General features: G+C 33.6%; 2 protein-coding genes across 2 annotated transcripts; both read right to left on the bottom strand.

Annotated features, from left to right (window-relative positions):
- Window positions 1-114: 114 nt before the first annotated feature.
- On the bottom strand, window positions 115-6,647 carry SIEL (ARM repeat superfamily protein). Its single transcript, XM_085724286.1, has 8 exons — window positions 6,042-6,647; window positions 4,667-4,744; window positions 4,267-4,500; window positions 3,929-4,120; window positions 2,841-2,981; window positions 2,037-2,126; window positions 1,410-1,912; window positions 115-1,077 (listed from the first exon to the last, which is right to left on the bottom strand). Exons 1-8 carry the CDS (start codon window positions 6,627-6,629, stop codon window positions 150-152), a joined length of 2,754 nt encoding a protein of 917 aa, XP_085580412.1. The 5' UTR covers window positions 6,630-6,647; the 3' UTR covers window positions 115-149.
- Window positions 6,648-8,288: 1,641 nt separating this feature from the next.
- Window positions 8,289-9,695, bottom strand: LOC146908174 (uncharacterized). Its single transcript, XM_085726694.1, has one exon. The coding sequence runs from the start codon at window positions 9,094-9,096 to the stop codon at window positions 8,470-8,472; it is 627 nt and encodes a 208-aa protein (XP_085582820.1). The 5' UTR covers window positions 9,097-9,695; the 3' UTR covers window positions 8,289-8,469.
- Between the last annotated feature and the right edge of the window lie 2,940 nt (window positions 9,696-12,635).

Here is a 12,635-nt window from a genome sequence, read left to right as displayed (position 1 = left end):
CTACTTTGTTTTCCTTGTTTCCATGTAGTAACAAAATAATCTAACATTTCATCAAAAATATTTGAACAGGAGTTTTTTCAATCTAATGCATAATTAACAATGTAGACCACTGTGTGCAAGAGCTAGTTTTCACTAGCCAAGCTAAAAAATTAATCTTTATTAACAATAGAAAAATAAACTTGTTTTTCTTTACAAAGAGGTACTAGTTCATATTTTGGTCCTCCAAACCTTTGGACTGGACAATCATTTTCAAACAAACATTCTAAGCTAATACAAACCTTCAGTGTAAAAGAATTAGCGTTTGGTGTTCTGTAAAATGGGGCAACAAAAACAAAATTTCTTACATCTCCAGAGCCTACTAAATTGTTCAAATCAAGAAAGACATGTTGTACTAAACCATCATCCAAACTCATCCTCAACCACAACTTACACTTGCTTATAATATTATGGAGTGTGATTTCACATGGTATACTAACTGGTAGTCCTGAAACAAAGGGAAAAGGATGTAGAGAGTCATTATTGGAAATGCTTAGTTCTGCCTTTAATTGTCTGATTGTTCCATGAAACACAAATTTCTTCAGGGAGAAGAGCTTGAGACATCGACCAAACTGAAGTGGATTGCAGGAAGCTCCATTGATGGAGGTGGTTTGACATTCATGTAATAACTTACCAAGTTCAACCACAAAATTGGTTGGTGAATCTGACCTTTCTTTAAGGATAGATTCAACGCATGAATATATAGAAGTCAGCTTCTTGAATGCAAGATTGGCACAAATGGTTTCAACTCTACATAGTCTGAGGGCATAAGTCACTAATATAAGCTCGAAGATATTCAATTCTTCTTCTGCAGAAAAACCTACAAACTTACTCATCAATTCTTTAACCCTCCTATCAAGCTTCCGTAGTTTGAATTCCAATTCTCCCATTCCATGAGAATACGAACCTTTTGCTGGTGACAAGTGCTCCCACCCTTCTACAAGTAATTTTATTATCCGGAGATACAGTAATGTAAATGCCAAAGCATCGTCAGAACTCAAAGAGTCAAATTTCAGGGTTGCTAATTCATCCTTCAAACACCTGCAACATTAATGATTGGAAAAGAAGACAGCCAATATTAGATGGATATATGCTAATTAAACAACCAATGGACCAGTTTATAAGCTTTCAGAATATTTTAAATTTCAAGTCCTCAAACCAAGCATAGACACTAAATAACAAGAATCTCCGCATCATATATGCAATGTATACTCAGTACACAAATATAATCTCTATAATGCCAAGATTGTGTACTGTAAGCAAATTCCAGACATCAGATATAACTGGTATGCAGCATATACAAAAATAACAAATATTGGATGAAGCAAATGTCAAGGCACAAACGTTACTGAAGCAATACTATAATTTATTACCTTAAAGACCTTAACACTTCATTTGTAAGACCTGTCTCTATCATTTGCCACATATCAGGGAACTTTGCAAGGATGTAGTTTACAAATGCTGTAACTTCACTATCCTCTGATTGATGTTGTTCTACATGATAGTTGGCTACCTCTTTTTCTTCCTTCATGATTTCTGATCCATTTGTAGAATCAATCGCCCCATTGCTAGCACAATTTGGAGTATCGCCTACAATTAAAGGCAATTGTTGATCCCCTTCCCCGTGGTTAATATTTGGGGTAGAATAACTTGGAGGTCTGCTTTTCTCACATAGGTATGCCAAAAGCGCATCCCTATCCATGAGATCACTAAAAGCGCAATAAATTCTACCCAGCAATGTAACTGCATAAGAAAACATTACTGGTGGTACACTGCCTACATCTTCATTAAATAGAGGAGCAGATATAGAAATGATTAAGAGTGCAGCTATCCTTGCACTCTTAAATTCAACATTTCCATCAAAAGCTGCTTCTACCTGTAAGAGTAATATAAAAAATTAATCAGTGCAACTCTTTCTAAAGACTAGCTATATTTGTTTCATTGGAATGTGAAATATTCAAATATCATCTGTGGTTATATCATACTCTAAACAAGCGCACCTCTTCGATAGTTTCCTTGACGATTGAGCCTACGAATTTCTTGTGATTTCGACCAAGATGAGAGCAAACAGAAAATACATCAGCTTCATCCTGGAAGTGTAGGTGTAGGATTAGACAGGTGAGACATAACAGTTGCAAATCACAAAAAAAAGTGGTTGTATTTAGTATCAAGGCTCAATTATTTCAAAAGACAGTAAAATTAAGAAGCACATAATTGACAAAACAAAAACAATATGTTGTATGAAACAAGGACTTATTGGGGACTTATTGATATTGATTCTATGATCCCTATAGGGCATGGCCAGCGAGAATTAATTATTGGGGACAGACAAACAGGTAAAACAGCAGTAGCAACAGATATGACCGATAATTTCCCAATGACTTCTGTTTCGTAAAAGCAAAAAATCTTTTCACTGATTCTGCTACGGGACCATTCCCTCTTTCACTTTATTTTTTCTCTTTCAATAGTTAAACCAACAAAATGATAATGACCAAACAAAAAATTGTTATTTTCACCATAACAGTTTTATCTAGTAAGGTTCACATTCATTTTGTAGGTTAAATCCCACTTGTATCTTGAAATTTTAAAATTTAACATGAGATTTCACATTGTCTTTTGAAGAAATAAAAGACAATTGGAAAATACTACAAAGCAATACCTGCACACAGTTTTATCTAGTAAGGTTCACATTCATTTTGTAGGTTAAATCCCACTTGTATCTTGAAATTTTAAAATTTAACATGAGATTTCACATTGTCTTTTGAAGAAATAAAAGACAATTGGAAAATACTACAAAGCAATACCTGCACATAACAGTCTAAATTTTCAAGAAGTCTGTCAATAGCTAATTTAAACATTGCCAGATTATTTAGCTTCACTATTCGAAGTATTTTCCTTTCAGCACATCTTACTTCCCTACCGTTGTCCAGTAGAGCACCAAGAAACTGCAAAATGAATGAAACATTAGCACAATATCGGTAACAAATTGCCACTTAGATAAAGAAGACAAAGTCATTATTACGGGAATCAGCAGAAAAATTTCCATCTGTTTGGCAAAATAAATACATACTGCAATTTAATAGATTAAGAATTCCACTTTGAAAAGCCCACTCAATGCTTATAAACAGTCTCAATAATATCCAAACAACCCTTTCATGCTGTTGTGTTCACTAAGTTCTATTTATGAAAAAAGTTTTTATATTAATTTTAGGGTCATCCAAGACATTTTTTAGTCGAAGAATAAAGTCTACAACTAAGTCAAATTCATTGTTTTTGGAAAAGACACAACAATCCCTGGTATTACATTTGATTACCAGTGACGACATCTTTTTTTCTTGCGTGTCTAATTCAAACATCTCTCAGATTATCAAAACATGTTTCTTTTTGTTTATCATTCGTTCAATTTTCAATTAATCTCACAAATCATATTTTTTGGCTTCCATCAAGAACAATTTTCCCATGCATTCCACTAGTAACTCTTTACTTTCCAAAAGCAAGTGTTTCAACCCCAGTGATCTAGCATTCTATACAAATCTAGTAAGAAAACTTATTCATCATATTGAAACCCAAACAACTGTAAATAATCTAATCATCTTCCAGGAAAACAATAACACCACTAGCATAACTCATTAACCACAAAACCTAGAAAGACATGCCAGCAAAAAAATATCGTCCCCCCACCACCCAAAAAAATTGTCCCACCACAGGAAACAAGATAAATCTTCTAAATAAGAAAGCAAAAAGAAACATAAGATGAGTGTAATCATTAAATCGCCATACTTAGACGGGAATGATAACTTAATTTTAACCAGAATCAATTAGGTGGATCTTGCAGTTCAAACGGACGAAACATTATTGATAGACATCGATTAATGAAGGATCAGAAAGATACCATGTGCAAGTGCTTTTCCTGAAGCTTTAGACAGCTATTAATTGCCATATGATGCATGGTTTCCAAAGTTTGTAATCGAACCACCACCGAATCATCATTCAACATATCCATTAACAAGTCTAAGGTTTCACGAGCAAATTCAACAGAGAGGATTGTCAGTCTGTGTAAGGACAGGCATGCAGACTTCCGCACCTACAGGTAAAGCAGAACACTGTAATTTTCATATAATCACACAATGAATTAGTCTTGAAATTAAGGCAGATAGTTACAGTTCAAATTATAGATGAACCTTTGTAAACAAAGAGCAATATATTGCTATGATATATTCAAAAAATTACCTCAAAAAACTCGTCCTCGAGTCCATGAACTAGAGCACCGGCAACACTAGATGCCAACGTCGCAAATTGTTCAGAAGTGCTCTGATCCATAGTTTCCTTTTTCTTTCCATTTCCTAAAACTTTCTTTGATAAGCTTTGCAAAAGAAAATCCTTGGAAACTATGTCCATCTTCGCAAGGCCATTAAAGGCTTCAACTCTAACCTTCATGCTCATATCTCTTGCCATAGAACAAAGCTACATGCACATGAAGTGAATGTGTTATCATGCCATATTTGATATTAAGGGTATATCAGTCAACAACTGTTATAAATGCCTACAAACTCAAACAGATACTCAACATCAAAAGGTATTGACATGGATTCTATGAAACCATGTGCAGCTCACAAAATAAAGAATATACCTTAGCAAATACATCATTGCCCCAATATGCCTTCATGTCTGCATTAGAAGCTGATAACATCAGACCCCATGAAGTTACCTGAAATACAACAATTCACATCATTCAAACAACTACTCTACCACCAACTCTTCAAATACTGTTATGCTTACACAAGCAGCTTAGAATCAGAATATTAATCATTTAGCGTTGACTTAAGTCAACAAGGATACAACTTCTAATGAAAATAACACCAACATATGTAATTTCTCATTCTAAACATGACATAAAGACATTATAATATCACTTGTTAAGCAAGGTTTTAAATTTTGATATCTTATATTGTGAAAAATTACAAATAACTACATTCGATGAGACTTTCTAAACCTTGATCGCGGTTTAGAATCACAGTTTAATACCTTGATGCTAAGTATATTTTCTAAGACCAAAATTAAGATTTAGTATAAAAAGAAAAAACATATTTTCAATGAAACCCACCAAGGAGAAAAAATCATCTGTTTCCTAAAAACTATAACTCTTCTCATTTAATGTTCATAAACCTCGAACCTATTGTTAGAATTAAATAGAGCTATACTATGCCTATTATCACCGGTTCAACAGAAGAAGAAAAAAAGATATACCTATTCAATAGTCATTAAGAAACATAATACATACACAATTTTAAATTGACTTCTTTGAAGGAAATACTCCACTTTCAAAAAGAAATTACATTTTAATCATTTGGTAAATATTCTGTACACACCTTGGAGTCTAAAATGGTATAAACTATTCGGATAAACAACCTAATTAAGCAATTATGTATAAGCTATTTCTATAACAAAAGATAAAAAAAAAGGTCCAACTGCTTCCATAAGCTATTAAGCTGAAAACGGCTTATGAGCATATCATAAGTTGTTTCCATGAGGTGTGTCAAAGAGTTTACAGGCAATAGATAAGTATTATCAAATAAGTCAATTCAAATAGATCTTTAATAAGCACTTATCCATAAACTATTATGAATACCAAGTGTGTGTTTGGTTTCATTTTTTGAAAGCGCTAAAATTGATTCTAGAGACGTGAAATTGTTTTTGACATTTACATTTGGTTGCTCTCGAGTAGAATTAATTCTAACCTAAAGCTAAAAATTATCACTTTTGATTCTAGAATTGATTTTTACACTCTAATCTATCATTCAACTCACTTTCAAATGAATGTATTATCATTACGTATCCAAATATAAGTCACTTAACCTAACCTACAACTCACTTTTAGTCAAAATCATTTTGTCACCGCAAAATCAAACACAAACTTAAATATGCGAATAAATACGCGAAAATTCTCTGCACCTACACAAAATACATGAAAAAGTTAAAAATTGAATCCAGAAAAGTGATCTTACAACACGAACTGCGGCAAGTCTAACGTCATCTTCCATATCATCAAGAAGCTGAACAGCACGTTGATAACAACCATTAACCATAGCAACATCATTGAACTCACCACGTTCACTCAAACGAACAAGTCCTTCCAATGAAGCAGCTCTAACATAAGGATAAGGATCATTGGTAAACCCTAACAACACGGTAAACAACAACGCAGGCCGAACATTGAAACCTAAACCCGCATTCCGTAACATCCATACCCGACCCGAAATTGAGGGTCCGAAACAAAGAGAAACGAAGCGCTCGTCATCGAGTTCCGTGAAATGAGGTTGAGAAATGGTGGCGAGGGAATCGACGGTGGAGGAGGTGGTGGTGGTGGTGGTTTGGAGATGGGAGAGGGAAGGGTGGGAGAGGAGAGTGAGAGTGTGGTGAGAGGGGTTTTGGGAATGGGTTAGGGTTTTGAGAATTTGGGAGAGGGTGGTGTTAGGGGTTGATGGATTTATGAGAAGGGAGCGAATGGAAGATAGTTTATGGAGAGTGAGAGATTCCGAATGATTCTGTTGAGTTCCCGGTGAGGATTCGGGTTCGGGAGTGTCGTTGGCCATTGCCGCCGGGAACAGAATGAAAATATTTATTGATTATGAAAATATTTATATAAATCAAGCAAAATCTCACATGTAAATATTTGTATTTATACATAAATTAAAAAATATGGTGAAAGTAAGTTATATAAATAATGCAACTTGTCTATCAAAGAAATAATGCAACTTGTAAAAATGTGACAAGTATTTACGAACAAAGTGAGTAGTATTCGGTCCATTTAAAAATGAGTGTTGACTTTAACAGAAAAAAAGTTTGTAAAATTAGTGTAACTTACACTTTTCAATGTATGTTTAATAAGTTTAATTATCTTTTCTCAATCTTACTCTCTATTAAATATTAAAGGGTGTAGTTGTTTTAAATTACGGGAGGAAGTATATACTTCCTCGTAGTGGTGGCCTTTAGTACGGTTGGAATGGCCTAGAGCCAGATATATATAGGGCACCAATTGGTTTTGGTAATATATATATATATATATATATATATATATATATATATATATATATATATATATATATATATATATATATATATATATATATAACACACACACGCACCAATTGGTTTTGGTAATACACACACATCATAATAGTATATGTTTACAACTAGATGTGTTCTAATTTTTATAATTTTGCGCTCATAAAATGTCTTTTATTTACGCATTGTGCTAAAAGAAGAAAGAATGAAAAGAAAATAGAAAAGAATAGATGAACACAAATGAGAGAACAACTAAATAATTAATGATTTTGATGTTTCTCATCTAATTTCAAAGTGGTAGATAATGTAATCTATCCCCTCAATGATAATAATAATAATGTAATTTATAATTTGTACTTAAAATAATATATTTTACAAAATTGTATGCATTATTTATAAAAAAAATAGCTATTTGATAAATAATGGATACATAATACATAAATATAAGAGAAGTTAAAATTTACAACCACTTTTTATTTTTAACATATATAACATTTATTCTCGCATGAAATGCATGATTCAAAGAGTCATATTTAATACATGAAGAATGAGTGAGATATGCATTATTTGAAAGATATATTGGTGGTTTGTGCATGTGTTGGCCGTGGTGTTTGTGTTTGAAATTGATGAATGTAGGAGTCATGTTTAATACATGAAGAACGAGAGAGACATCTGTACTTTTCAAGATTTATTGGTGATTCATGCATATATGGTTTTGTTGATTATGATTGAAATGTACACATCCAAGAGTTGTTTATTTCATGAGAATTGAAGAAAATGAGTTGTATGGGATTTATATAATATTCATAATCGATTTTTTTAATTTAAAATTAATGATATATTAATTTTATTTTAAACTTTTCTTTAATTAATAAAATATACAGTCACCAATGTATGATAGGTTTCTAAAATGTTTCCCTTTGTTAATTGATTTAAGCAGACTGTGAATCAATTCATAACAACGTTAAATGTTGTAATGACTAATTTTTTAGTAGGATTTAAGTTGTTTATTTTTTAATTTATTTCAGATCAACAAACAGAATAAATTTAGTTGTTTATTGAGATTTAGGCCTGGTCAATTTTGGGAAGAATAGTTGGTAGTGTTGTTTGTTATGATGTTTGTTATGTCATGAGGTGTCTTTCTTTATTACATGTAGTCACATTAATGTTATTATACAGTAATGATTTTGTTTTTATTTTTTGTTGTAAATTTTCAACATAACTTTTTTGAACATCCTTTGGTACCTTAAGCTTGTTGTTCAAAAAAGGTACCAAAGGAACACATAATGGTAGTTCTTTTTTTGGTTACAAAAGCTAAGCAGAAACCGAAACAAACAACAGAAAAAAGAAAAGACATAAAGAAAGAAGCTAGGGCCTCAAGAACAAGGTGCCCGACGCGTCGTTCCGAAGCAGAGGGAGCAAGTCAATTGGAGGCGAAGGATGCATGATGAAAACATCTTCAGAGGAGGCTCCCTTCTTAGCTAAATAGTCAGCACACTGGTTTCCCTCTCTTAAAGTATGATGGAGGGTGAAATTGCGGTTACCAAGCATGTCCTTAGCATCCCGAAGGAGAACAACATAGATGTGATACCTCAGAGTGTCAACTGTGATGAGGTTGATGGAAAGAAGGGAATCCGAGTAGCAAACCAAGTCATCAATACCCATGTCAATAGCCAGACGCAGGCCATGGTGAATTGCGGTGAGCTCAGCTAAGAGTATATCATTAGAGTTAGGGATGTAACAAGAAAAATCAGATAGGTAGAAACCATGACTGTTGCGGATGACACCACCAAAGCCAGCACGAATTGGAGTTCCTAAGCAGCTGCCATCAACGTTAAGGATGGAACCCATGTGGTTGTTGCAGTTCCATTTAATAAAACGCTCTGGATTAGCGGTACTGCCATGTCTCTGAAAGCTCGCTGTGATTGCTTCTGATGAGTTGTGAATGTTGTTGGTAATGCGGAACAGGGACCAAGATTCATTATTGAGACACATCAAATTACGGTTTCTCCAAACCCACAAAGACCTGCAAGAAAAATAGAACCGCGAGGGCCCGTCGCTCCAATATTGACCCAATCGTGAGCATTATGAGCAGAGAAAAAATTGTTATCAGCGAAACCAATTTTGTGCCAAATGTTCTTAGAAAAACGGCAGTCCTGAATGCAATGAATGAGGGTTTTTTCATCTTCACCACAGCAAGAAAAATTGTTATCAGCACGAATTCAGACACATAATGGTAGTTTAGTTAAACAGAATATTTTTTCTTTCATTGATAATATATTTGTTTGTCAAAAAAAATACAAAGGTTTTAAATGCGGGTCTGTTACCGCGAAAACGGTCGCGACAAAATGGTATAGATAGCTATCGGTACCGTTTTTACCTGTTTTTAGGGTGAGATGAAAAATCACACCGAAACGACCGTTACAACCATGACAAAAAGCCGATACAATCTTAAAACTCTGTTACGAATGTTTCACACCATTACGGAAGCTAAAAACACAACGCCGTTCATAAGGAAAAATAGATAATTGAGGATTGTGATGAGCCAATAGTATCTCATATTCCTTTCATCGTCTATTTTCGTGTTGTATAGTGTTGTAATGTTGTAATTATTATATTTATTTTAACCATCTTATAATATATAAAATAATAGTTCAATTTAAGTTATTATACACTATATGATAGAATAATGATTGTGGATTGTTGTGAATAATTCACACTGCGATGACCGCAATCTATAATGTAACATCCGTAACGGCCATAATCGCGACAACCTTAACGCGACCGCGACCGAAACCTCGACCGTTATTTAAAAGTTTGTTAGACCATTCACTCTGTGCTGTGCTGAAGAAGTAGTTTGTGTTCTTTCTTTTTTGACGGACCATACTTTGGTGATATTAATGTCACCGTGACATTAAATCTGGACCACACAACACACATTGTCATTGTATCTGGGCCACACAATACATCTATCTTGGCCTTTGTATGGCTCAGATTTAATGTCACCAAAGTGCTACTCTTTTTTGACAAACGGGTTGTAGTTTGTGTTGTAATCATGAATTAGAGATAATATTTCTTAATCTTAAACTGTTATTTTATTCTCATAATTAATTCAAATCGAGTAAGAAGAAAAAACGTTTTATATAAGACCCACAAAAGAGGTGCTATTGTTCATTCATATTGGAATTCTAACATCCACCATCACATGCTTACAGCAAGAGGATTTGGCAAACCACCACTCTCAATCCCACTTGCCATTATATTGCCATTACTTGATTTTATTAATCTTATAGTACATATATAATTAGTATATCATATGATATGATGATGATATAAACCCAAAAATGATACTTTCAAACTTGAATGACCTACCAAGAGTTCATACTCAAGCCTCCATTCTTATGGTTTGGAGTTAATTACAAAGCAACCATAATATGGTATAATTAAATAATTCTTATAGTACTATTATTTCATATTTTCAAGGGTTAATTAAGTTTTTAGTCCCTATAAATATCCACAGTTTTGTTTTTAGTCCCTACAAAATAAAATCACACTTTTTAGTCCCTGTGACATTTTCCTTAAGCATTTTAGGGACTAAAAATGCTGATGGAAACTAAAATGGTGATGGAAAATTTTTATAGGGACTAAAAATGCTGATGGAAAATTTTATAAGGACTAAAAAGTGTAAATTTATTTTGTAGGGATTAAAAACAAAACTGTGAATATTTATAGGGACTAAAATCTTAATTAACCCTATTTTCAATATTATATTATTGCACCTGAAACTTTCAAAGAGATGGCCCCAATTATATTGAGAATTGAGAATTGAGATTGTCTATTTGGGAAATAACAGGGCCGAAGAAGAAGAAAAAATAAACAACAATCACCGCACAAGAATATAACGTAGAAAACCCTCTAATACCGAGGGAAAAACCACGGGACAAACTCCGAAAAATATTCCACTATATTAAAGAATATTACAATATTCTCTCTACTCTCTTACACACCCAAGAGATACAATATAGTGTTTCCTGTGACACCCACTCCTATTCTAATGCTATTATTTTATAGCACCTAGGAGTTATAGAGATGATACCCACCCGGTGTATTTTTCCCACACTCTCTGGATTTACTCAACACCAGGGCCGGCCTTGAGGGGGTGCAAACAGCTCAACCGAGCTGGGCCTCCCCCAAGGATGGGCCTCAAAAAAAAAAATTATACCCAGTAGTATACTATCCAGTAGTATACTATCCTGCAATAAAGGGGGTGCAAACAGCGCATGACTTTTGATTGTTTTGTGCAGGTTTAATTTTCCTCTTGCTTTTGGTGTTAGGTGGAGATTCCTCATGTATACGGTAATTATTTTCACCTATGGGTGTACCGCATATATACGGCACGTTGTATTTATCTATTAAAAATATAAATAGAGCATTGCTCTTTTAAAAAAAATACGTTTTGATTTTATCACTGGCCTCTTTTCATTCCCAGAGCCGAGCCTCCGAATTCTCAGGGACGGCCCTGCTCAACACTCAACACTCTATTTTTCCTCTCACATACTTCTACACACAACACACAGCAGAAGCTTTTATTTTTCCTTTAGCTTCCTCTTCCGTTCTGTGTTGTTCCATATTGCTTCCAGTACCGCTATTTATAGAAAATAATGAGGCACTGTTTGTTCACAAATTTCTCAACTGTGCATTCACGTAAGCTAGACATGCTATAGCAGGAGAAAAGAAAAGTTGTTTCTTCCTTCTTCACGTGAAGTTGGCTTCTTTGGCTGGACACTATTCCACCAACCATGGTGGGTCCAACATTTTTTTCTTGATCGACAACTTTCTTTTATATGATCAAATGCATTTTGATCATTTATTTTGTCTCGTGTATAACTTTGATCCCTCTCTATTTCTACCTTTCCCCCCCCCATTAATTTTTGAGTGAAATATATTAACTTCACGAAAAGTTCTCTCAAACACAAGTGTAAAGGAAGAACTCAGAAAACCAAATGTTAATTACAAAAGAACATCAAACGACGAAAATAACAAAAAATGAAACTCAGATAGGGGGCTAAACCTAAATACAACATAGGATTAACTCACCAATGATTAAGATAAAAAATTAAACTATGACTTTTTGCTTTTAACCATAAAATAAGTTAGTATAATTTAGTAAATTATACTTTGAGGTTAGTATAAATAGTTAATAAATTTGCAATTATCTTGCTAACTTGCACTAGGGGTGAAAAAATGGGCAAGATACTTTTGCTGAGTTGACATCAATCAAAATCATTTCTTCGTCTTTTATTATTTATGTTATTTGACAATTCATTTTTTAGGTTCATTGGATCATTGGATAAAGACTCAAGTGAGTACCAAATTTATAAGATTTTCTATATTAGGATAGGATATCTTGAATGTGAGATTGGGTTGGAGTTGATAATGGTTTACAAGAATTTTTTGAACAGAAGTTACCAGTTTTATTCCCAGTGGTAATGAGTGTGATTTAAATGATATACTAGTTCTGTATTTTCAACCAT

Source organism: Medicago sativa, chromosome 7 (genome assembly GCF_051527215.1).
Source record: "Medicago sativa cultivar Bolivia chromosome 7, Bolivia_mono, whole genome shotgun sequence".
NCBI classification, from domain to species: domain Eukaryota; kingdom Viridiplantae; phylum Streptophyta; class Magnoliopsida; order Fabales; family Fabaceae; genus Medicago; species Medicago sativa.
This window is presented reverse-complemented; position numbering and strand designations above follow the sequence as displayed.

What these genes read in the sequence shown, in the direction of transcription:
- SIEL (XM_085724286.1), bottom strand. Translation starts at nt 6,629, where the DNA reads ATGGCCAACGACACTCCCGAACCCGAATCCTCACCGGGAACTCAACAG. An exon ending in GACTTGCCGCAGTTCGTGTT is followed by an intron (nt 4,745 to 6,041) that starts GTAAGATCACTT and finishes GTTGTATTTCAG; the next exon opens with GTAACTTCATGGGGTCTGAT. An exon ending in TCGAGGACGAGTTTTTTGAG is followed by an intron (nt 4,121 to 4,266) that starts GTAATTTTTTGA and finishes CTTTACCTGTAG; the next exon opens with GTGCGGAAGTCTGCATGCCT.
- LOC146908174 (XM_085726694.1), bottom strand. Translation starts at nt 9,096, where the DNA reads ATGTGTCTCAATAATGAATCTTGGTCCCTGTTCCGCATTACCAACAAC.